At 50.3% G+C, this 24,068-nt stretch overlaps 1 protein-coding gene across 1 annotated transcript; it reads left to right on the top strand.

Moving 5' to 3' along the window:
- Positions 1 to 8,690: 8,690 nt before the first annotated feature.
- On the top strand, positions 8,691 to 11,091 carry LOC141977274 (protein S100-A12-like). The gene is made up of 3 exons (XM_074938663.1): positions 8,691 to 8,757; positions 9,212 to 9,376; positions 10,791 to 11,091. Exons 1-3 carry the CDS (start codon positions 8,749 to 8,751, stop codon positions 10,962 to 10,964), a joined length of 348 nt encoding a protein of 115 aa, XP_074794764.1. The 5' UTR covers positions 8,691 to 8,748; the 3' UTR covers positions 10,965 to 11,091.
- The last annotated feature ends 12,977 nt before the right edge of the window (positions 11,092 to 24,068 follow it).

Here is a 24,068-nt window from a genome sequence, read left to right on the forward strand (position 1 = left end):
AAGGGAAAGATCTTATAATTTGTAAAGAAGATGAATTGACTAGCACAGATTTCTGTCCACTGTGTTACAGTGAGATGTGAATTATCTGCTTATATGACACATGTAATGACATGGGATAATCATATGAGATAATAAGGCTTCATTAAAGCTCTCAGTTTGTTGTTATTATTTGCACTGCAGTAATGCGTAGAGACGACAATCAGGATCACGGCTTGGGCATGTCACAGTAATTGACGGTCCTTGTTCCCCTGACTTTGCGAGCTGATTTTCATGATTAGACCCTGTGACGTTATTGATATAAGCTGGGATTGTATCGATCATTGTTGCGACCAAGGTCCTGAAGTGGCATCAAATCTTGTGTAAAGAGGGTCAAATAAGGCGTCTAAGACCAGGTTATGCTTTGCTGGTTATGATTATGCTGTCTATCTGTGTGTATCATTTTTGTAGTTGAAGTTATGAATATTGGCTCTATACTGTCTGTATTTCAAACTCGTGCTATGCTTCTGGGTGACACCCAAACACGTTCGTGTCAGCTCTGCCTAGCCTGCTTGATGGCCCATTAAGGACCCTCAGTGATACAACTGACCCACTGAGAGAAGGCAGACAGGCTTGGGGACTCAGCCAGGTGTGCAGGGACCTGCCTAGGGACAGAACTCTGAGGTGTTTCCAGGCCATGGGATGGGCAGCTTGTCCTTGGGACAAAGAAAGCAGAGACTACATGGCAAGAGACTATAAAAAGCTGCGGCAGCTCCTCCATCTTGTCTTCAGTCCTGCTTCTGACCTCCGGAGGGACTTGGCTACAAACGGAAGCTCTGCACAAAGGACTGAATGGCCCCTCCCAGCTGGGGATGTTCTCCAGAGACTTGATTAGAACCTGCAGTTTATTCCATCCCTGCTGCAAGCCTGAACCAAGAACTTTGCCATCACTGTGTGTCATTGATTCCATTGAACCCATTCTAGCTCTCAGCTCTATCTTTTCCCTTGTATGAATAAACCTTTAGATTTTAGATTCTAAAGGATTGGCGACAGCGTGATTTGTGGATAAGATCTGATCTGTATATTGACCTGGGTCTGGGGCTTGGTCCTTTGGGATCGAGAGAACCTTTTTTCTTTTACTGGGGTGTTGATTTTCATCACCATTTGTCCCCATAACGAGGGGCACTGGTGGGGATACTGGGAAACTGGAGTGTCTGAGGGAATTGCTTGTGTGACTTGAGGTTAGCCAGTGGGTAAAAGCAAAGTCCTCTCTGTCTGTCTGGGTTGGTTTGCCTTGGTGTGCACAGAAACCCCAGCCTTGGGCTGTAACTGCTCCGCTCTGAGCAATGTGTCCTGAACTGGGACTCTCGGTTGTGTCTCACCAGAACCAGCATCTTAACAGACCCGTAGCAACACGCAGAGTCCTGGGGAAATCAGTGGGGTGCAGGGGCTGCCCGTGCAGATCAGCTTGCAGAGAAGCTGAATTTGAGACAAGGAATACACGGTTTCCTTGCACTGCATTTCATAGATTCATGGATGTTGAGGCCAAAAGGGACTAAATAAAGGCCAGTGATTTTGGTGCCTAAATGGGAGTTGAGCTTCTTTGAAAAAAAATCTACCCCAGAGTGAACAGATCCCAATTCACCCAGTATTCAACAACTCCTGAATCCCAGTCTAGTGTCTTGACTGCAAGACACTCTTTCCTCATCAATATATAGCGATACACACGGAGAGCGTATTCAGCGCTTGGAGGAAAGTCTCTCTATGAATATATCTTTGTGCTGTGTATGGTTGATGGTGTGCAAACATGCCTGGTTAGACCGGTCGCAAACCGAAAGGCAGAAAAATTCCAGTGAGGAGTGGGAGAGAGCAATTGGAACCGTCCCCTTTCAAACCAGAACATGGCCAGCTACGGCCAGTTGAGGCTTGCTAAGAATGCTGCCTCTCCTGTAAATCTGCGGCTTCCCCACCTTCAGAACACAAAGTGACAAACGCAATTTCCTGAGCCCAGCCAGAAATGCTGCAGCTGGTAGTTAGCTGACAAACCTGTTGAGAACTGGGCCCCCTGCCAGCTGTTGCAGGCGTCCCATTTGTTTCGGTTGTGAAATTAGCTAGCATTCTTTGGATTCAGAAGACCATTTTGCACTTCTCCAGAGCCTTGGAGCTCAATGCCCCTTACAAACAGTAATAAATTCAGCCTTATGGACTCCCCTCTATGCAGTGTTTGGCGTAGCCGTGTTGGTCCCAGGATATTAGAGAGCCAAGATTGGGGAGGAGATCTCTCTTATTGGACCAGCTTTTGTTGGGGAGAGAGACCTGAAGAAGAGCTCTGTGTAAGCTCAAAAGCGTGTCTCTCTCTCCCCAGCAGAAGCTGGTCCAGTAAAAGATCTGGCATTCCCCACTGTGTCTCTCTAAACTCCCTTCTGACATTTGGGCAACTGAATTCAAGGACGAAAGCTCCACTTGGGTTGCCTATTCTATAACCGTTTTCTGCAGGGGTTCTTGGACCTTCTCCTACAGCAACGGGTGCTGGCCTCCGTCAGAGACAGGCTCCTGGGCGGGAAGGCCCCCCTGGGCCAATCCAGTCTGGCTATTCCTATGGTCCTCCATAAGGAAGCTTATTGTCCCTATTTTACCAGTCCAAGGCCCAGAGAGATGCAAAGTGTTGGTTGCCCCCCGAGAGATGCCGATCTCTCTCAATTCCCAGTGCCCCAGTGGGAACTGAGCGGGCTTGGCATTTTTTGCAGGATCATGCCATAAAAAAGCCTGGTTTTATGAAGGGGTGGGCACCCACAACTGCAGCTTGAACCCCTGGGAGTCAGCCTCTCTCAAGCCAGTGTTTCCAAAAGTGGCTTCTGGTTTTGCATGCCTTGGGTTTTGGACATTCCACTTGAGACCCCTTCAGCGTGATTTATGGGCGTGCCAGTTGAAGTCAACGGGAGCTCCAGGTGCTCTGAAAATCAGGCCCTAGGAGCTAGATTTTCAAAAGAGCTCGGGGCTGAGATTAGCTAATGGTCAGCACCCACAATCAGGGCCAGCTAGGAGCCCCCGGCACAGATCAGGACTCCATCGCACTAGGAGCTGTACAAACAGAACAAGAGGCCAAAAACAGAAGCACCCATCATTAGAGGCCTCTTAAATATTTTGGCCTGAGTGACTTGCTTAAGGCAGCAGAGTTAGGAATAGAACCCAAGTCTGCTGACTTAACTACAAGTCAACCCTTCCTCCTCCCCTACTGAGAGGGAGAATCATACCTGGGATCAAGCCCCCTTAACGAGATCTTGTGAAACAAACAGCACTGGGCTGGGTGCACGTACCGCCGCCCTCCGGATGTGTTGAGGGGACCGTTTCCTTTCCGGCACAGAGATCAGAATTAAACCTCGTGGACAGGATGTGGCAATAAATCAGAAAAACCAGCCAGTCATTGCCGGCTTGCAGCAAATGAACGAGAATGCACTAATGTTACGCCTGAGGGTGAAGAGAAATAGGGTGGTTATATTGTGTAACAGGGAGCAAACGCCACCATTTATTGTAATGACACTTTACTAACACAGCTAATTTGTGGATGGCATTTATGAGGTCAAACGCTCTGAAAACGGAATAATCAGGCAGCAAACAGCCTTATAGCTACAGAATGGAAATCCGGGAAACTGCAGCGAAGGAATATATAGCATTAGTGCAAACCACGGCATGGTGATCCTGGACAATGTAGGGCCAGATTCACAGCTGATGTAAACCAGCATAACGATGCTGATTTACATCCACTGAGCATGAATCTGTGAAGAAGGCTGGTCTTATGGATAAGGCACCTGGCTGCCAGCTCAGGGGTCGTGGGGTCTTTTCCTGGCTCTGCTGCAGACTCTCTATGACCGTGGGCATGTCTCTTTCTCTCATCTGTAAAAAAGGGGACACTGCCCCTTCCACCCTTTGGACTGCGAGCACTTTGAGGCAGGGGCTGTCGCACTCTGGATCTGCGCCCAGCATAATGGGGCCCCAAACTCAGGCTAGGTGCTGCCAGGTGATGACATTCAAAATCACAATCTTTATTCGAGTCCTCAGCAAAGGGGCGTTGAGAGTCACTCCAGCTGCGATCCATCACAGTCCCTCTTCTTTCTTAGGGCTGCTTTGCGCTACTCCACCGCTGCAGCGTGGCCTTAGCGACCGTCTACTGGCCCTGGGAGGCTCCCCGTCCTACAGGGAGATCCCTGATGGTGTCAAATCACCATAGCAGCTCAGACATCCTCAGGCTGCTCAGGAATGGCTTGACTCAGACCCAGCCCAGGAGGCAGGAGAGGGCTTGCAGACATTATTTCTTTTTGCATGCCGTGATTGACAGCAGCTATGATCATGAAGCTGATTTTACAGAAATGGAAAAGTAAACTCAATGCACAGAATAGGGCAACAACTCTCTGACTTAGCAGCCCAGGAAAGGATCACCTGCCAGGAGGTCCATGACTTACGGTGACACTGGTCACTTTCCATCACTGCAAAGAGGGGATGATGGCTGGGAAGTTAGCAAATTGCACTTACACCAGATACTAATGCAATTAAAGGTGTTACAGTGAAACAAGCCGATGTGCAGCTCCGTTTAGTGGACAACATACTGCATAGCTCCATTTAGCAGAGCCCTTGCAACTATCATTCCAAGGCGGGTGAAAATAAAAACACTTGTGAAAGCCAAGTTAATCCACAGTGAAAACATTTTGAAATAAGGCCACCAGAAAATCTTGCTTCGCTTTTGATCTGAGATCCCTCCAGGGTAGTGTCACGGTCTCGTCTCTGCATACAGTGGAGTGTTGACAGCTTGAAAAATCACACTGAGCAAGGAAACTCCTTTTGGAAAGTAAAAGTAAACTTTTCAACTCCTCCTGGCTGCTGAGGATTGGAAATGCAGTTTGGGTCAGGGGAAAATCACCGGTAAATTAGAATTATTATTGGCTGTTGTAAATCAGCAACGCTCCATTGAAGTCAATGGGGCTAGGCCAATTTGAAAAAGGCTAAGAATAATATGGGCCAATCACCATTTGGGCATCGGGCCCATGTTATTATTTATATACAGTAAAACCTAGGGGCCGCAACTGACACCTTGCGAGGTGCTGCCATGCACATAAGAGAATCCCTGCCCCAAAGAGCTTATAAACTGAATAGACAAATCCACCCAACTGTGGAAGAAAGGCCGAACGGTTATCCTCATGTCACAGATGGGGAAACTGAGCCATAGAGAGAGCAAAGGACTTACCCAGAGCTGGAACTGGGCCCTGGACCTTCTGGATATTACCCCAGTGTCTTAATGACAAGACCGTCCATCCTGGATGGACAGCAGCCCACACATCAACAAAGCGGGCTAAATCTAGAGGGGATGTGTAAGTTGCTGCCAGTTAGATCCCTTGCTCTTGCTTAGGGCCTGGTACAAAGCCAACTGAAGTCAATGGAAAGACCCACCTCAATGGATCTGACCTTCGGGCTCCTTTGGACTGAATCTTTCAGGCGTAAGGGAGTCACAGTGTGTGACCCCTCCATGTCAGGTCCCCTCAGAAGAGGATGTAAGTTGCTGCAGTTTGAACTTCTTTGCATCAGGGCCCTCTGAACCCCTTAAGCAACGTGAGGGGATATACAGAGAACTGACCAGAATCAGTGCAGCAGGAAACATTTAATCATCAGGCTGTGCAGAGCACGTACAGAAATTCTCCCAGCCCAAGGGCTCCTGACGCCTCTTGGATTGTTTTAGGCTTGCTGTTTTTTTTCGGTGGGTCAGGTAAATCTAGTTTTAATAAGTTTGGTCTCAACTTTTAATCTCTCACAGAAGAAACCTAGAGGCTAAGAAATAAATTGGCTGCCTAGCGAAGGTATTTACAGCCCCAGTAACTAGCACACAGGCAATGGGTGCCCATTATTCATTTCAAGATGCTGAGTATCCAGCAGCTGTGAATGACTTCCGTGCAAGCTGTAGGATACACAGCAGAGCAAACCCCACAACTCTTACTGGTAGACAACCACACCTGCATAATGGTATGTCTTCAACTCCAGGCTGCCCTGCGGGCTTTAACTCTAGCTGCTAACCTGAGGTATAAGCTGAGTTGCTGAGTCTTCACTGCCATTTTAACTCAAGTTACGCACACACTTTGTGTGTGTGTGCAGGGTAGACGTACCCTAAGACGACTGGGCAAAGGCTCCATCGCGGGGTGGGATGGAGGAATTTGCTGCATCATGGTCATTTCTTTTCCTAGTCAGAGATTTCTGTTACCTCCTTCCCCAACAGAAATGAAATGCTATCTCCAAAGACCTGGACAGCAACAAAGACCAACAGCTCTGCTCCAATGAGTTTATGGTCATGATCGCTAGACTGACTGTGGCTAGCCACGAAGGCATCCTCCGGGAAGAAAACCTCTGAGCCCCTAGAACTCCCCAAACCCCAGGAGCGGTTTCCTTTTGCTGCCTTAGAACGACAGAGCATGGCGTGAGGAGCGAAGCGGAATGGGAAGAGAAAACATAGGTGTGGGTGATGTGAGCTGTGGCGGGGAGATAATAAGCAGCCCCTTGACAATTCTCTCAGCCTCTTCATGGCAATTTCTTCTAGGGCAACTCCGTCCACCTTCCAGTTCTTCTGAAATTTCTAGATTTCCCCATGTTATAACCACAGAATATGAGACATTTGCCTTTATCCTCCCTGTGCTTTCCCTGCTGCTCTGTCTCTGGGGCCGGGGTCAGTATATGAGAGGAGACTAAAGGAGCTTGCTTGCTCAGCCTGGGGACACAAAGGGTGGTGGTGGGGATCTGACTGCTCTCTGTAAATATAGAAACACCAGGGAGGCAGAAGAGCTAGTAAAGCCTAAGGCAGTTCAGGATAAACCTGCCATGAAAAATGCAGGCTTGCGCATTGCTGTGGCCTACATCCCTGGAACCACATTGGGTTATAAACATGGTCCAGCCTGATGGCTGATGCTCAGTGCAGCGAAGGATGGGATGGGGGGGCTCTGAGCCAGCTCTCCACCTCCCAGCTCCTGGGACCATCAAGGGCTGAAGCAGCTCCCGATGTAACTATAGCCATCCCAGGGACGTCCGTGCCCACTAAGGACTGGGCAGAACGCCGTGCCCACCTTTGTCCCCCTCCAACTTGCCCCTGTATAGAAGGGAGGGGCAGGTGATGTACACTGGCCATGAGGGTATTGCACAGCATCCAAAGGCCCACCTAGATCAGAAGATGCCCCTTTAGAGCAGCTTTCTCTCTTCTTTGTTGGATCTTAAGCAGCATTTGAAGATGACCGGTTCTTCCTTCTCTCTGTTCCTCCCTCCTTCCATCCACCCAGTCGCCCCTCCATCTGTCTATCCCGTGGTTGCGTTTTTGACTCACCCTTTACCACTATATCTAAGCACCATTAAGACACTTTTGAACCCAGGTGCCTCTCATCCCTGGGCCCTCCACTTTCTATGTGGCCACACGGCTCCGCTTGGCTGGGACGTGATGAAAACCTACTTCCTGGAGGTGCAGGGGGATGCACAGTCTGTTCCAAACACCCTGGTGGGTCCGGGAAGGAACCCAGGGAATGAGCGAAGGGAGGCTGAGGGAAGGCTGCAGGACAGTGCGTTTTAATGGAGATAGAAAAGACACTGAAGCCACTTGACAATTCCCCGGCTTGATCATGCCACGCCGGGCACATCCAGCCTGGCTAGAAAATGCTCCCTGGACAATGCTGACGCTGGCCTCAGCCCCAGTCAGTGAGGGAGTTGCAGGGAGCTAGAGCTTCCCGAGGGCTGATATCACGGGGATGATGGCTGCTGTAGGACACCCTAAGACAGGCCAACCCAGGCGTGTCATTAGCAAGAATAAATGCACACATGGAGCCCAAACGAGGAGCCACAGACTGTCCCACCCTTCTCCAGTCGCTCCAGATACTCTGGGCATCTTCCTCTCCAGCCTAGAGACAGAGACAAGATTCCCCAGTGATGGGGGTCAGCCTGGTCCAGTGGGAGGGGCAGTAAACTAAGACTCAGGGGAACTGAGTCCTGTTCCAAACTCTGCCAGTGACCTGGCGGGCCACCTTGGGCAATCACGTCCCTCAGTTTGCCCTCTCCCCCCCTTTGTCTAGCCAGACTGTAAGCTCTTTAGAGCAGGGTCTGTCTCTCGCTGTGCGTCTGTGCAGCATCTGGCACCATGGGGCCCTGAGCTCTGCTGGGCATCTAAGTGTTACTGAAATCTAAAGAACGAACACTTGCAGGTGAAGACCCAGGCATGCACCTCTCTGTATTCACAAGCATTTCCACTAACACTCATGCTGTTTTGAAAACTGAATAATATGGTTCCAAGAAATTGCAGGGGCCCAAACTCGACCCATTACTTAGACCTGCTCTCACCATCCAACAGCCCCCCCCAGCCATCTAAGGGTGCTCTTTGACGCCTTCTGAAAGAGAGAGAACACAGGCCGCATCAATTGTTGCAACATTTAGTCATAAGCAGGAAGTGGTGGCGGCAGAAGGGGTGGGGGACACAGCTCTGGATTCTCTGAACAACAACACTGCCCAGTGTGCCAAGCCCAAAGCATCTGAAGTTGCAGGAAAAGCCACAGGAATTCCATTTAAGGAACTGCACGAAACCCTTAGGCAACGCCTGGGTGCGTAACGGTGCTGTACTGCAATCAGGTGAGATAGAAGGATTTCGCAAGTGGGGGATGGAGCAGAGTGCTGGACAGACTATAAAAGGGGACGCCCTCCTGCCCCTCCTCATTCCACCTTCTTTCTTGCTTTTGGTTCTTTCTTGCTCTTCCCTTGCACAAAATGAGCCAGGTGAGTCCAAGTGTAACAGGTTCCCTGAATTTCGTGTCTCACGTTAATGTTCTCTTTGGAAGTGTGCAGCTTAAGGGGAATGACGAGGACTTTTCCTGCATATAGGCTGAGTCTTAGCAGCCCATTTCTTCCTGCCTTATCTGTGAGTATGACTCCTAAATGCAGCTAACCGGTGCAATATCTGGAAGCACTTTCAGACCTCGCTTGGCTGCTCCATGTCCTGTTGATGAAGGCCTGGCTCACTGGTAACGCTGTCTTGCCGGTTGAGTTTGCATGCATCTAATTTTGGATGCATCTTGGCAACGAGCTATTTCGGGAGCCTCAGTTTTTGACCGCCCAGCGGGAGGCATTTTAAGAGCAGGGCGGCTGCTCAAGCACTGCCTGAAAATCAGGTCCATTAAGGTTTCTTCCAGTTGGGCTTTTCTAAAATTCAGCCCAATCGTTTCCCTTTCAGGTTAGCCAGACGCTGATCAAGGAGGAATTTTCTGAGCTGGAAAAAGCAATTGAGACAATCATCAACATTTTCCACCAATATTCGGTACGCGTCGGGCACTGGGACACCCTGACCAAGAAAGAGCTGAAGCAGCTGATTGACAGGCACTTTGTGAACTTCCTGAAGGTGAGTGAAGTCAGTGCAGCTTAACTTGTACTCTGCAGGCAGTACAATCATGGGCCAGATCTTCCACTGAGGATCTGGCCCATGTTCTGCAAAGCTGAATGTGCCCAGAGACTGAATTTAACTAGATCAGGGTGGGGACAATTTTCCAGCACTTCTTGGTCTGTAGAAATGGAATGGGGCTCAGATCCTTTCACCTCCTCTCTCTATTCACCCCAAATTCCAGGCGTTTTACTTTCATTCATTGACTGCAGTTTTGGAAAGGAATCTGGCGAGATCCGGGAAATGTGCCATAGGGTCTAAAGCTGTTGAATTTAGGAACGTCAAAAGCAGAGTGTTTTGCTCTGGTTTATGTTTTTACAGCAGCTGTCTCACAACAGGAAAATGGGTGCAGTTTTGCTGCAGAGAGTCTCTCTCGGCTCGTAAAGCCCTCCTCACTGCAGTATCTGAACATCTTGGAAGGGCTTTTTGGGAACTATAGCGCGCCAGTAAACATTTGATGCCAGCCTGGCAGTAGATAATCACTCTTGTGCTCTGTACTGTGTTTACTTCTGCTGTCTCCTTCCCCTCCCGCAGTGTATTCCAAACTGCTTTCCTACACACCGATCTCGAAAGTCCTGTTCAGGATAATCACACTGATCATGTGCTCTATGTTGGAGCAGCCCTCCTGGCCCATGACCCTTGGCCAGCTGGCATTTCCTCCCTCTCTGCAATATAGCCTAGTGGGCAGGGCACTGGACAGGGTTCAGGTGACCTCGGTTTGCCTCCTAGCTCTGCTGGTGACCTTGGGCAACTCCCTGCTTGCTCTGTGCCTCAGTTTCCCCCGAGGAAAATGACACTGGCCTCCTTTGTAAAGCACTCCAAAATCTAAAGATAATAAGAGTGAGGCTATTATTTGATTTTTCTCCCCTGAGAACCAAGCAGGGCCATTCTAGTCTGTAATCAGGAGTGAGCCATCAGGGGAAGGGCAAGAGGCACTCAGTGTTTAAGGACCCAGTTAGCTGGTGGGGTGGGAGATGAAAAGTGGGCGCTACAAACCTGAACGCTGAATACAAACGCCCAGCTCTGCTGCCATGGTTTGAAGCTGTAGACCACAGTGTACTTTACCTAAGGGGTAGGGAGCATTATCCCCGGGGGGGAACCGAAGGGCAGAGCAGGCAGGAATAGGCTCCCACTCCTGTAACCTAGTAACCGGGCTGCATGGTCAGCGAAGGAAGTCTGGCCCTCAGAGCAGGCCCATGGCCAGCCTGGCCTAGCCCAGCGGGCCCTCTCATTCATGCCCCGGGCTCTGAGGCGAGTGCAGGCGGGTGCTGGTGGGGCTGTCGGGTGGAGAGCTTCCTGCCTCGTCCTCGGGCCTCATGCGGCGAGGAGCCAGAAGCAACTAACGCCACTTCCCTCCTCCCCCGTTTCCCTGCAGACACAGAAGGACCATTTGGCCATCGACAGCCTGTTCAAGGAGCTGGACAGAAACAAAGACCAGCAGCTCAGCTTTGGGGAGTTCATGGTCCTGATCACCCGGGTGACCATCGCCACCCATGAGCACATCCACCAGGAAGAGGGGGGCCAGCAGCAACAACAGCATCAGCACTAAGCTCAGGCTGCTGAAGCCTGAGGCCGGGGCCACACGCATCGAGACAGGAGCTGAGCGCGGCTGAGACTCCCCCTGGGTGGGGTCTGACGATCCGGCCATGAGACAATAAAGATTTGCTGTAAAGTTCTCAGAGTTTGTTTGCCTTTGATTTGTGTTTGCCCGGGAGGCTGGCACCATGTGCCAGCTGGTGCCCCCTGGCAGGGCTCTCAGAGTTATTCTGTTTTTCTAAAATACTCTGGTCCAGCATGTTGGGTCTTCTGCTTTCTGGGGTGGGGGAGGGAGTTTCTGCTTTCAAAATCCCGGAAGCAGAGGAAACCGAGAGACATTTGGGGGCAGGGGTCGGGGTGGGGGGTGCATCTATCTGTCTGTAGAAGACAGAGTGCGTGAAGAAAGAGGTGCATTTCAACAAAAGATGTAAGATAATGAAACATATTCAGATGGATCCTGTCTTTATCCTACATCTCATGCAAGGTGGTCACTCAGATATCCACCACCAGGGGTCCATGGGCAGAATATCTCCTGTATCGATGGCAAAATATGTAATAATCAAAACATATAATATATCCATGACAAGGTGTAGCAATGGAAAAAACGTGTGTCTATGCAAAGGAATATAATGGGCAAAACATATAAGGGCAGATCCCAGCTGCTGTAAAATGTCCTAGCTTCATTGATTTCAGCTGAGGATCTGTCCTATGTACATCTATGAAAAGGAATATCGTGGGCAAAACATACACAGCATGTCCATGATGGGGAATAACACGTGGAAACCATCGCACATGTCCACTGCAAGGTATAAGAATGGACAAGGTGTGTAATGTATCCAAACCAAGAATCTAATGGCATACAGTGAAATTCTGGCCCCACTGAACTCCATTGACTTCAAGGGGCGAGGATCCACACAGAGTATACCCACAATGAGAAATGTAATAAGCAGAATATCTCCAGGCTAAGGTATAATAATGGGGAAAACTTGCACCCATGAAAAGGAATCTCCCTGGGCAAACCTTAGCTATTTAGGTCTTAATCCCTGCTGAATGGCTGGGAATCCACTCCGCTCTGCCAGCAGTCCCTCTCCCCGCCATACCGAATCTGTGCAGTAGCCCTTTGTCTGGGGGAAGGGGTCAAGATCGTTAAGGTTTATACTCAGTGTGGATTTCTTGGGACACGCTCGCCCTACGGACCGCAGCAAACAGAAAGGGCAGCTCTGGGGTCTCCCTCTGTTGCCCGGATGTGGGGTGCTTGCCCATTCCTCCGGTCCCACGGCAGACCAAAATTACATTGTGGCTACTGGCAATACGTGTTACACAGGTTTAATGACTCCACAGAGTCACACATATCCCAGAAAGCCCAAGTGTCATAGTCAATGGCCAGTGTGTAGTTACTGCCTGTCTAAAAAGTCCCCTGCACTTTTGCTGGGGTACATTATTCGCCTTTGCTTCCTGTCCTAATCCTGCGGGTAACATTTCTGCAGCGGGTGCGTTTGACCTCGGGGGCGGCTGCACGGCAGGGGTAGGCGGAGTGATTCCTGGCTATTGTCCATGGAGGCAGAAGGGGAACTGGAGATTGAAAAGGCTCGGTGGCCACTTTATAATTCACTGTGAGTGAAATTCACCCCGAGGGGTAAGAGGGTGCACAGCCCTCGTGTTTGCTCTCTGCATAGGAGTGAATTTCACGCAGGCTTCCCCAAACACCCCATGCTGGAGGCCGTTGCATTCACACAGAGCATTAGGCTCCAGCAGCTGCTTTGTAATACCAGCAACAGCCCCAGAAACTCAGGACTCATTCTCCTCTCAGCCACACTGGTGCTGCCTAAGAAACGGCAACTTCCCAGCCATGTCACTAACAAACGGTGACAGCCCCAGCTCAAATCTGCGCCTGGTTTGCCCTGAATATGTGATTGATCAACAGCCATTTCATCTGCCTGGAGAGCAACGCTGCTGACTTACGGGGCTGCCCACGCTTCCCTTGGTAGCGGCACACAAATTCATTAGACAAGTGCTTTAATTACATGATTACTGTTTATTATGCTAGCGCCTAAGGCTCAGAAATCAGGAGCCTAAATACCTTTCTGGATCTGGCCCTAAACGCTCTAGCTACAATTCATGCTGCTGGGCACTCACTCTATCGACCTGTAGTACGAGACAGTCCCTGCCCCAGAGAACTCACGCTCTAATAACACAAGACAGACAAAGGATGGACTATTATCTCCTTTGTCCTGATGGGGAACTGAGGCACAGAGAGGTCAATTGACTTGCCCGAGGTCCCACTTGGCGTCTGCGGTGGAGCTAGGATTGAACTCAGATCTCCTGACCCTCAGCCCAGTGCCTTCCATCCAAGAACTGCCTCCAGTCCCAAAAGCGAACAGAATGTTAGGAACCAATAGGAAAGGGATAAATAATAAAACAGAAAATATCATAATGCCACTATCTGAATCCATGGGACGCCCAGACCGTGAATGCTGCCTGCAGTTCTGGTTGCCCCCTCTCAAAAAAGCTATGTTAGAATTGGAAAAGGTGCAGAGAAGGGCAACAAAAATGACCAGGGGTATGGAAGGAGCTTCCATACAAAGGGAGGTGAGAAAGACTGGGACTGTTCACCTTAGAAAAGAGATGACTAAGGGGGGATATGAGAGAGGATTATGATATCATGACTGGGGTGGAGAACATGAGTAAGGAAGTGTTATTCACCCCTTCACAAATGAGGGGTCACCCAATGAAATTAATAGGCAGCAGGTTTAAAGCAAACAAAAAGAAGCATTTCTTCACACAACCCACAGTCAATCATAGAATCACAGAATATCAGGGTTGGAAGGGACTTCAGGAGGCATCTAGTCCAACCCCCTGCTCAAAGCAGGACCAGTCCCCAACTAAATCATCCCAGCCAGGGCTTTGTCAAGCCTGACCTTAAAAACCTCTAAGGAAGGAGATTCCACCACCTCCCTAGGTAACCCATTCCAGTGCTTCACCACCCTCCTAGTGAAAAAGTTTTTCCTCATATCCAACCTAAATCTCCCCCACTGTAACTTGAGATCATTACTATGGACCTGTCAACCTGTGGAACTCATTGCCAGGAGATGTTGTAAAGGCCAAAAAGTATAACAAGGTTCAAAAGAGAAGTAGATAAGTTCACGGAAGATAGATCCATCAACGGTTATTAGCCAAGATGGTCAGGGACGCAACCCTAAGCACCGGGCGCTCCTAAACCTCTGAGTGTCAGAAGCTGGAACTTGACAACAAGGGACGGATCAATCAGAATTGCCCTGTTCTATTCATTCCTTCTGAAGCATCTGGAACTAGCCACTGACAGCAGACAGGATACTGGGCCAGCTGGACAACTGATCTGACCCAGTCTGGCCCTTCTGATGTTCTTCATTTTAATGTAATAAAACGCTAAAGGAAAACTATTAAAAAAAGAAACAGGTGAAAAAAGTTTTGTGGGAACACATAACTCCATAGTGGCAAGTCCTGCTGTCTTTATTAGGATTAAAGACTATTAATTACTATGATTGTTATTTGCATTATTGAATCATCAAACCATAGAAATGTAGCGCTGGAAGGGACCTCAAGAGGTCACCTAGTCCATCCTCCCATGCCGAGGCAGGATTAAATATACCCTAGACCATCCCTGACAGGTGTTTAGCTAACTTGTTCTTAAAAACTTCCAGGGATGGGGATTTCACGACCTCCCGAGGTTCCCTGTTCGGGTGCTTAGCTAACCTTACCGTTGAAAAGTTTTTCCTAACATCTAACCTGCATTACTCTTGCTGAAAATTAAGCTGATTTCTTCTTGTCCTACCCTCACTGGCCTCTTGAAAACAACCGTTTATATACTGGAAGAGTGTTATCATGACCACCTCAAGCTCCTCTTCTCTACTCTAAGCGTGCCCCGTTCTTTTGGCCTTTCCTCATAGGTCATGTTTTCTAGACCTCTGACACAGTTTCGTTGCTCACGTCTGGACTTTCCAGTTTGTTCATGTCTTTCTTCAACTGTGGTGCCCCAGACTAGACACAGCACCAGCTGAGGCCTCACCAGTGGTGAGCAAAGCACAACAATTACCTCCTGGGTCTTATGACACTCTTGTTAATACAGCCCAGCGTGGCATTTGTCTTTTTTGCAATAGCACCGTACTGTTGACTCATATCCAATTTTCTGCAGTACTGCTTTTCTGCAGTACTGCTGCCTAGACGGTTCTCCCCCATTTGGAATCGGTGCATTTGATTTTTCCTTCCTAAGTTAAGTACTTCACACTTATTTTTATTCACGTCAGACCAAGTCTCCAATTTAGCAGGATTGTTTTGAATTCTAACCCTGTCCCCCAAAATGCTTGCAACGCCTCCCAGCTTCATGTCATCTACAGATTTATAAGTATACTCTCCACACCATCATCCAAGTCATTAATGAGGATATTGACAAGGGGCCTCCCTTGATATGTCCTCCTCATTTGACAATGAACCATTCTGGAAGTACCAAACCAAGATCCAGGCCTCATTGAGAATTTCACAAATAGATACAGAAACATTCTCCCTTCCCCAAAGAACTTATGTATATCGACATAGTCCTTCACCCTAACTCTAGTGACATCTGTGTAGCAGCACTGATTTACACTGGCTGAGGATCTGGCCCATACTCTTTACAGCGCAGCCTGGGGATAGAAGAATGTTGCAGTTGTCTTAAGCATTCACCTGTGGAACTAACAAAAATATTATTCCCTTAGTAGAGGCTAGTCTTTAAAACAAGATAAAAACAGAAGGAGAAATCACAGGCACGCTGTTAAAGTGAGTTGCCTATTAGAGGTAAAGGTCTTTAGGTTTCATTGATCCATGTCCCATCATCTGGTATTAAGCAAAACTCCCCATTCAAATGCACACATATCAGTCTGTACCACAATGTGTGCATTCCATGGATATAGCACTCACAGCCCTCCAAAGGGTGGAAAATTCCCTTATCACAGTGGTCACTGTTGGGGGAATTCCAAAAAGGATTGGACTGTTATCTGGATAATGAGAATATTCAGTGTTATAACAGTAAGGGATAAAAAGTAATCAAGAGCATTGAAAGGGAAACACACCCTCATGCTTCAGAGCATAAACCAACTTCTAAATAATGGGGTCAGGAAGAAAACTTCCCTAGGGGTAGGTTAACCCATTACTGCAACATTTCTTGCGCCTTTCCCTGAAGCAACTGGTGCTGGCCACTGACAAAGACAGGATATTGGGCTAGATGGACCCACTGGTCCGGCATTTTCTAGATGCTGCTGATTTTGGGTGCATCCAGTTTTCGGATCCCAAAGCGAGACATTAGGCCTGGGACTGCGTTCCTCCAGTTCTAACTGAAGTCAGCGGGAGCTACAGGTGCTCAGCCCCCTAAAAATCAGGTCCTAGAGAATAGGCATCCCAAATCACTTGCTGGTTTTTAAAATACCTGGCTGGAAATGCCTAGGTGCTACAGGTGTAGCTATGCATCCATGAAAGGACCTCTCTCGGTTAGCTCTCCCCTTTAGAAATATATTTTGGCCACGACCATGCAAATCTTTGGCATTTAAAAAGCTCAGAACAGTTACAATTTCCCAAGGCTGAGTGAGATGCTGCAACTGACCAGCTTTCTGACAATTCCTGTTAAGAAACTTGCCAGAAATGTAGCAGAAGCAACAACTCTGAAGCAAAGTCTCAGATTGCCATAAAACGGCCACTCGCTAACCTCACTCTTGTGAAACAGGTTGCTCCAGCTTTCTGCAGAGTGGGTTTTGACATTCGAGGTAGGCTTGATGTGATTATCCCTACCAAGAGCTGGATGTGATTGCTTGCAGCCTTTGAGGCAAATTCCAGCATGGTCGGGATTTGAAAGAATCCTGTAACATTCTGGGGCTTTTGTTCTCAGCTTCCATTGCTTTCTAAAACCACATCTGAAGAACAATAAGGCCAGCTCTTTATTTCACTTTGGAAAGATTTGAATGGCTTTACCCCACTCAGGACCCTGCTTCACCTGCTTTGAGTGTCTGCATGATTTCAGAATAAAAATAAGCTCAGAGGAGTTAATTTAATTAATAGCATATGATATAAACTCAGCAGCTCACCTGCAAGGCAGAGACTGAGATCCTGCAAAGGTTTAGACACATGTGCAGGCCCACTGAACTCAATAGATCTACTCACCTGCTTTGAGTTAAGCATCTGCATAAATTAAGTCTTTGCAGAATAGGGGGTCTAAGTCATTCTGACTGGCATTTTCAAAGGAGCCTAACAGAATTAATGGGGTTTGGACACCTAAATCCCACAGGTTCCTGTGCAACTTCCACCCAGGTGGTGCAATGTCCCCTGTGCAGATAACATGTGCACCACTTAAGTACCGGTGAGGTGCATAAGTCTTGTAACTGGCTCTCTGCACCCTAAGAGCCAAACTCTGGTCAGGTAACTTGCCTGTGAGTTAGGTGTCTCTGCAGAAACCAGGCTGTAAAGTCACCCTCATCCCCACATGCCATCGAGTGGGAGCAGAGCTCTTGCTGCAGCATAGGGCAGTAATCCAGGCTCTGGGCCAGATTCTCAGCTGATGCACATGGATGGAGGCCCATTGACTTCAGTGGAATTTCGTGGTTTGCAGTAGCTGAGGATCTGGCCTTGCTTGTTTCAACCCTCATTTCCCTCGCCCGTCTCCGCCGACAAGTCACTAGTTCAGAGAACTCGAGAAGGGCTCCCACGATTTTTTAATTCCTGTTCTAAGAACAGTTGCACTTGTACTGCACACCCTCAAAACACCCCTGCGTGGCAGCCTCCCATGGTCAGGAAAAAAAGTTTTGACAAAATGCATTGCCCTCCTGCGGCGTAATTCTGTCGGTACGTCGAAAGGTCATCGCTTATTTTAAGAGCACCAAGATGAAAGGGACAGGAACAAGGACAAATTCTCCACATCTCTGTTCCCCCTCCACAGCAATGTCATGGACGGTGCTTTGGGGCAGCAGAAGACTGAAGTGCAAGATAAAGCCCTCACTAGAGGCAGGAATCCTGTGGCTAACGGGACCCACGGCATGTCCATTTCTTTGGCGATAGCCAGAATGCTGCAGACTTCTCATTCAGGCCCGAACTCTGAATGTGAGCTCTGGCCGTGCTTACCATGCAATGTGTATGTTTAGCTACGTAAAGTGATGTGCTTTTATTTCCTAGGGCCTGCGCCTTTAAATCTCGGAGGGCTCCTCAGAGACAGACAGCACCTGGGGTTCAGTTCAGCGCAGCCTCCTGCAGATCCACCCATTTCATGCTCTTGCATGGAGATGTTACCTTTGCTCTTTATCGCTTCCTTGTGCCCTTAATCTAACCTGAAATGTTGGCTGGGTGGAAAGTTTGTGCCTTTTCTTTTAATGTGGAAAATCCCAGCCCTGGTAGAAAGAATTTGCTATGAGCAGCCTATATCGTGAGTGTGTTTAGGTTGTATACGATGGACCTAGCTTCACCTTGAGTAGGAGAGATTACCCCAAATCAAGCACACCACAAAGAATGCCAACAGGGCAAAATATCACCACCTCCATCCGTCAGCCTGGAGTAAATGCTATCTCCTCCTAACCACAGCCGGCTGCAGCCCTGGCTGCAGGCACAGACGTGTGTGCTGCTCTCTGTGAGCTTGGGGTTAGCTTCACTCCTGAGTTTAGGTGGTGCCCGACTCTCATGCTTGGAAATCACTGTCACCCTTTCATCTGCCAGCTGTTTGTGCTTGTGGCTGGCCAGTGCTCTTTTCGTCTGCAGGTCTAGAGAGTAAAAAATCAACCTTCTTTGATCTTTTATTCTGGGAATAATCAAACCTGAACTAGGCTCCCCTAAGAATCTCTGCTTTGCAGCAAAAGAGAAAAAGCCACTGCAGCTCAGTGGTTAATGAGATAACAGCTGCTTTCCAGCTCCTGGCAGTGCAATGGCTTAGCCTGCTTCAGAGAAGAGCTACCTAAATACCCTTCTCGGTAATGTGAATTGCCTGGCTTTTATTAATCCCAGTCAAAACCTTAAATACCACAAGCCCAGCTGCATACCCTGCAGGGATGGGATGGAAAAAGCCGCTCTCAGCAAAGCCCTGGTAAAGCAAAGCCACTCCCCTGTTTAGGGAGCAAACAGAGCTGAGTTTTTATCCTGCCCTGCTGCATGGCTCTTAAGAAGATCCACCTGCTGCCAGCCAAGCAGCATGTACTGGTCTTTGACACATCAGCTCAAGTGGGCAGTTCCATAGCACCTGGGGGATGGCCAGGTGGCTTCCCTGCTTTGCAGCGATGCGGGGGGGAAGAGGTTTCCTATCATGTCCCTGAGTGTTTTCGGCTCTGGCTTCGCAGTGGGGTTAGCTGCGGCCTGCTCCCCCTGCCGGGGCGGCCAGCTCAGGTTCAAGGCGCTGGAGTGAAGCCATGTTGGGGTGTGGATGGGAGTCAGGTGAGGGGCAACACTCAAGTGAACACTGAGAAGAGAAGCCCACTGGGGGGTCAGGGTTTCCAAAGAGCTCAGCCCCCATGGTGATGAACCCTTTGGCAAATCCTGGCCCTGGCGTGAGGCATTTCTGCCCCCTCACGCGGGGCAGAGAGGGCAGCGTGAGGCCTATACACCACCGAGGCCCTGCAGTTGGGGAGTCCAGCGCCTTCTCCTGCCCTGGCCAGACGAGGCTCTTCCCCCACGGTGTGGAATGGGGAGCAACCAGAAAGGAGAAGTTTCTGGAGGCTCATGCAATCGGACGTTTGCTGATGGAACTGGACCGTTGCATCCCTAGGGGACGCCCGGCGATGGAGCTGCGTTGCGTCGTCCCGAGCTGTTAGACCGACATGCTGAGGAAAGAGACAATCATGCCGCCTCCTGACCCACCAGAGGCAGGCGGGGCCCCGCTGAATCAGAGCTGCTCCTGGGGCTAGATCAGCGGTTCTCCATCCCCGATCCCGCTCCCAACCCAGGAAAAGCAAGGTGGGGATAGACTGACCCCAGTGCAGTTCAAGGCCAGCTGGGCACCAGGGGCATTCACCTCCTGGGCTGGACAGTCTTTCCGCCCCGCCTCATTCGGGGGGGTTGGGAGTGGGCAGCATTTGTGTCTGCGGGGGTGGGAGGGCAGAGGAGCTGTGCCAAGGGGTGGGGGGGAGATGCCATGGGAGGGGCTTGGTCCTGCACCCTTTGCTCAGTGTAACTCGCTCTGAGGTTTGCAGGTTGGCCGTTTTCTCCCGGGCTGGGCCAGAGGGGTGTTCCCAGCGCTGCTGGGGCACTGGGCAGTGTGTACAGGGATTGTGTCTCCTGCTCTGTTCCCCCTGGGGGCTGTCCAAACAAGAGGTCTCATAAAAACCCTAGCATCCACGTTCTGGTGGCGCAGCATTCCTCAGTGGGGCCCAGGACCCAGGAGGGGCAAGGAGGGGCCTGCCGAATCTAGAAGGGTGAGGAACGCTGCATGACTGGTTTGAAATAACTGCTTCCCGAATTAGACGTGGGTTGTGCAAAGGTGAATCTTTCCAGGACTGCAGGCCAGCTTCGTTTAATTGCTTATGGAGCTCCACCTGCCTCAGACTAGCTGCGCCCTCACAGTCCTTAATGAACCTAGCCTCACAACCTCCCCAGGGGGCTGGGAAGCATTAGCTCCATTTCACAGGAAACTGAGGCACAGCGAGATTGAGTGATTTGTCTGTGGCAGGTCTGGGAATAGAACCCGGTGTCCATAGTCCCAGGCCAACACCTTACCCACAAGACCACCCCCCGCCTTTAGCCTGGGCTTTGGCAGGCATGCCAGTGCCTTTATGTTGTCAAGTCTGAAGCGCAGGGTCGATGCGCAGCAAAATCCACTCACACTAGCGTAAGGATAGCTAAGCGCTGGAGTACGTGACCAAGGGGCCGAATGCCCATCACTGGAGGTTTTTCAGGATGGGTTGGACAATCCCCTGTCAGGGCTGGTGTAGGTTTACTTGGCCCTGCCTCAGTGCCGGGGGCCAGACTAGCAAACCTCTCACGGTCCCTCCCAGCCCCACATGGCGACGATTCTGTAACGGCAGACAGCCGACTTTGCCACCTTGAAAACAACAAGGCAATGGAGCTACCAGTCCGTGTGACCATGTATGGCGGGGTAGAGGTCACGCGACGCCGACCCGCACCAGTCTGCAAAGGCGGACAATTACTCCTCAGGGTGGTGGGGACCCAGAACTCCTCCAGGCTAGACCGCTTGTAGGGAGCGCCTCTAAAGCTTTGGGCCTGGATTTCATAGGTGCTGGGCACCCACTGCTCCAACTGCCGGGTGCTGAGCGCCTCCGAAAAGTCAGGCCTCTACAGATTAGGTTCAGAGAAGCAACAAAATGCTCCATGCTTTGGAACCTTTCCCTTCCCCACCCCAGCCATGTGCCCTCCCTTACAGCTCTGCTTCGCTTCAGCAGGCCCGGGGGGGTTAATTCTGTGGGCAGGAGCAGAGACGCATAGCATAGCGGCCTGTTACCTTCGCCTCCTCTGGGGCTAGAATCCCCCTTTTGGATGGTGGCCATGGGGTCATCTCCGATGCTTGGTTGGCCCCTGGAAGAAGATACCTCAGTACTGGAGGGTGGGGGAAGACCACGCACCAGATAAGGTAGGTAGGGGTATGTGTGTGTGTGGGGGGGAGGACAAGGGAGAATGGGGAGGGGCATCAGGGTCATATTGGGGCCCTCCCCAGAGGATGCACACACCGTTAGATGTACATGCACCCTCTCGTTCCACTACAAATGATCAAGCTCCGTGTCAGAACGCCTGGGTCAGTTCCGTGGCTTCTCTTCTGCAGGAGGTTGGAATGGATAGTTCCGCCGGGCTGGGAATCGAGGGGGCCTGATCCTCAGCTGGTATAAATAGATGTAGCCCCACGGATGTCTCTGGAGCTCTGCTGGTAGGGGGTTAGACTCGATGACCCTTGTGGTCCCTTCTAGCCCTGTGATTCTATGATTTCCCCGCTGGCCTTAAGAATCCATCAAAACACACATGCCCAGAGGGCCCAACTTTGCAGTGATCAGGCTGGCTTATCCAAGCTCCTGGAAGCGAGAGAGCGAGAATGTTCTGGGACGCATGAATGTTGCAATGGGGAGTGGCAAATACCGTGCTAGAAACAGAAGGAGCCTTCCAGGGAAGCATATCGTGGATTGTGCTGGCACTTAGGAGCATTATTAAACAAGGGTATTAAACAATCCGGTTGTGAGCCTCTCGGGGCTCAAAGGGTGCCAAGGAGCAGGCAGCGCGGATTTCTCAGGAACAAATCATCCCGCGCCAACCCACGTTTGCTCCTTTGACAGGGCGACGGGCCTAGTGGACGGGGGGAAACTGTAGACGTGGATTTCTGTCAGGCTTTTGGCACTGTCCAACATGGCATAAGATGAATAAACTTCACGGGAGTCAAAGGAGGTACACAGGTGTCAGAGGAGCACCTGGCCCTGCGGGGACACCTGGAGCCCAGGGGCTGACGAGTGCCAGGGGAAAGGCCGGCCAGCTGCATGCATCCATCTCCTGAGGTAACATTCAGATTTCAGCCCATCCCAAACTCCTCTTCATGTAGCCTCCACCCCATCACCATCACTGGTCTGGCCACTTCAGGGCTTCCGATCTGAGGTCATAGCGCTCCAGGGACCCAAATCTGCTACCTGGTTCCAGCCACTGGGGGCGGGGGGGATTAGCTTTGGCCCAAGGCACTGCCTAGCTCCTGGGGTCAGTTAGAGCAGCCTCAAGGCGGTTCTAATTTGTGCTTTGGTCTCACAGGCCCCTATGAGCCGTGGAAACAGGGAGTAACCGTAGTGCAGCGCTCTCCGGCCACAGCCCTGATCCCATCCCCACGCCAGCGGCAATGAGCAGGGTGGGCTGCTGAGGCCCCCTGCACAAGGGAGCTTCCAGCCACTTTAAGGCTCCTTTTTCCTGCCGCAGTGACTTACAGGGGGTGTAACTGAGAATCAGGCCCTAATAATGTCTTGTCACTGTTCTTGCTTCCTTCGGTGCAGAGTAGAAAAGGGCTCAGGGCCCCACCCGGCCTAAGTGGCAACAGAACAACACACGTCCCTTAGCGAGAAGCTGATGAAATTAGCAGATGACAAAAATAGACACCAGGAGATGAGTCTTTTACACACTGCGCAATTATCCTGTGAAGTTCATTGCCACAGGGGACCGTCGAGGAATGTTGCCTCGCCCCATTCGGAAATGGATCCAATGTTCACCAGAATCATGAGACCAGCATCTGCTAGAATAAAAAAATATGGGTCACCAGCCCTCATGCTTCAGGGCATGAACGGAGATCCAGGTAGGGTCAGGAAGGCGCTCCCCTCCTTCACTCCATGCTATGGGACTGCACAGCTGTGGAGAGAAGGGCAGTTCTTTGGTTAAGGTCACAGATCTGGGCCTCAGAATGTCTGGTTTCTACAGCTGGCTCTGGTTTTCTGTGCTGCTGCTGAGCAAGTCGCTTTAATGGCTCCCTGCCTCAGTTTCCCCACCTATAAAATGGGGCTAATAATGGTGCCCTGGCTTGCATGGGTGTCATAAAGCCTTGGTTGTCAGTCAGGGGCTGCGGAGCTTGGATGCAAACATGGATTCAGATTTTTCCCAACCTTCAGTGGTGTTTGGATCAGGTCAATAAATCGCAGAGATCCCAGGCCCACTTCACCACTGCCTGATAAGGTTTCACTCCCACTTTCCATGGGTGCAAATGACTGCATGAGGTGCTGGGCTACAGAGAGTCAGACCCGCCATCACCTCACCCTGCCTAGGGCAACGGAGGGCCCAATCCTGCAGGGTGCTGAGTGCCTTCAAGTCCTGCAGTGTGCTCAGCCCTGGGCAGAACTGGGCCGGAAGCTCCTCGTGTGGTTCTGTGCGGTCCCTTCAAGGGGTGAAATGGGGTAGAAAAGGGTGCAAAGCATGGCCTTTCACAGCTTGAGTCTCATCTCACTTACACGGGTGCAAATCAGGCCTGCTACATCCCCAGTGCAGGCAAAGGGCCAAATTCTACTCTCATTTACATCATTGTAAATCCAGAATAACCCCACTGACTTAAGCAGAGTGACTCTGGAGTGACACCAGTGTCACGGGGTGCAGGTGCTGGCCCCTGATCTATCTATCTATCTATCCCCAGACACCCCCTCTATCTATCTATCTATCTATCTATCTATCTATCTATCTA

The sequence above is a fragment of the Natator depressus genome, chromosome 24 (genome assembly GCF_965152275.1).
Source record: "Natator depressus isolate rNatDep1 chromosome 24, rNatDep2.hap1, whole genome shotgun sequence".
In the NCBI taxonomy this organism is placed as follows: Eukaryota; Metazoa; Chordata; order Testudines; family Cheloniidae; genus Natator; species Natator depressus.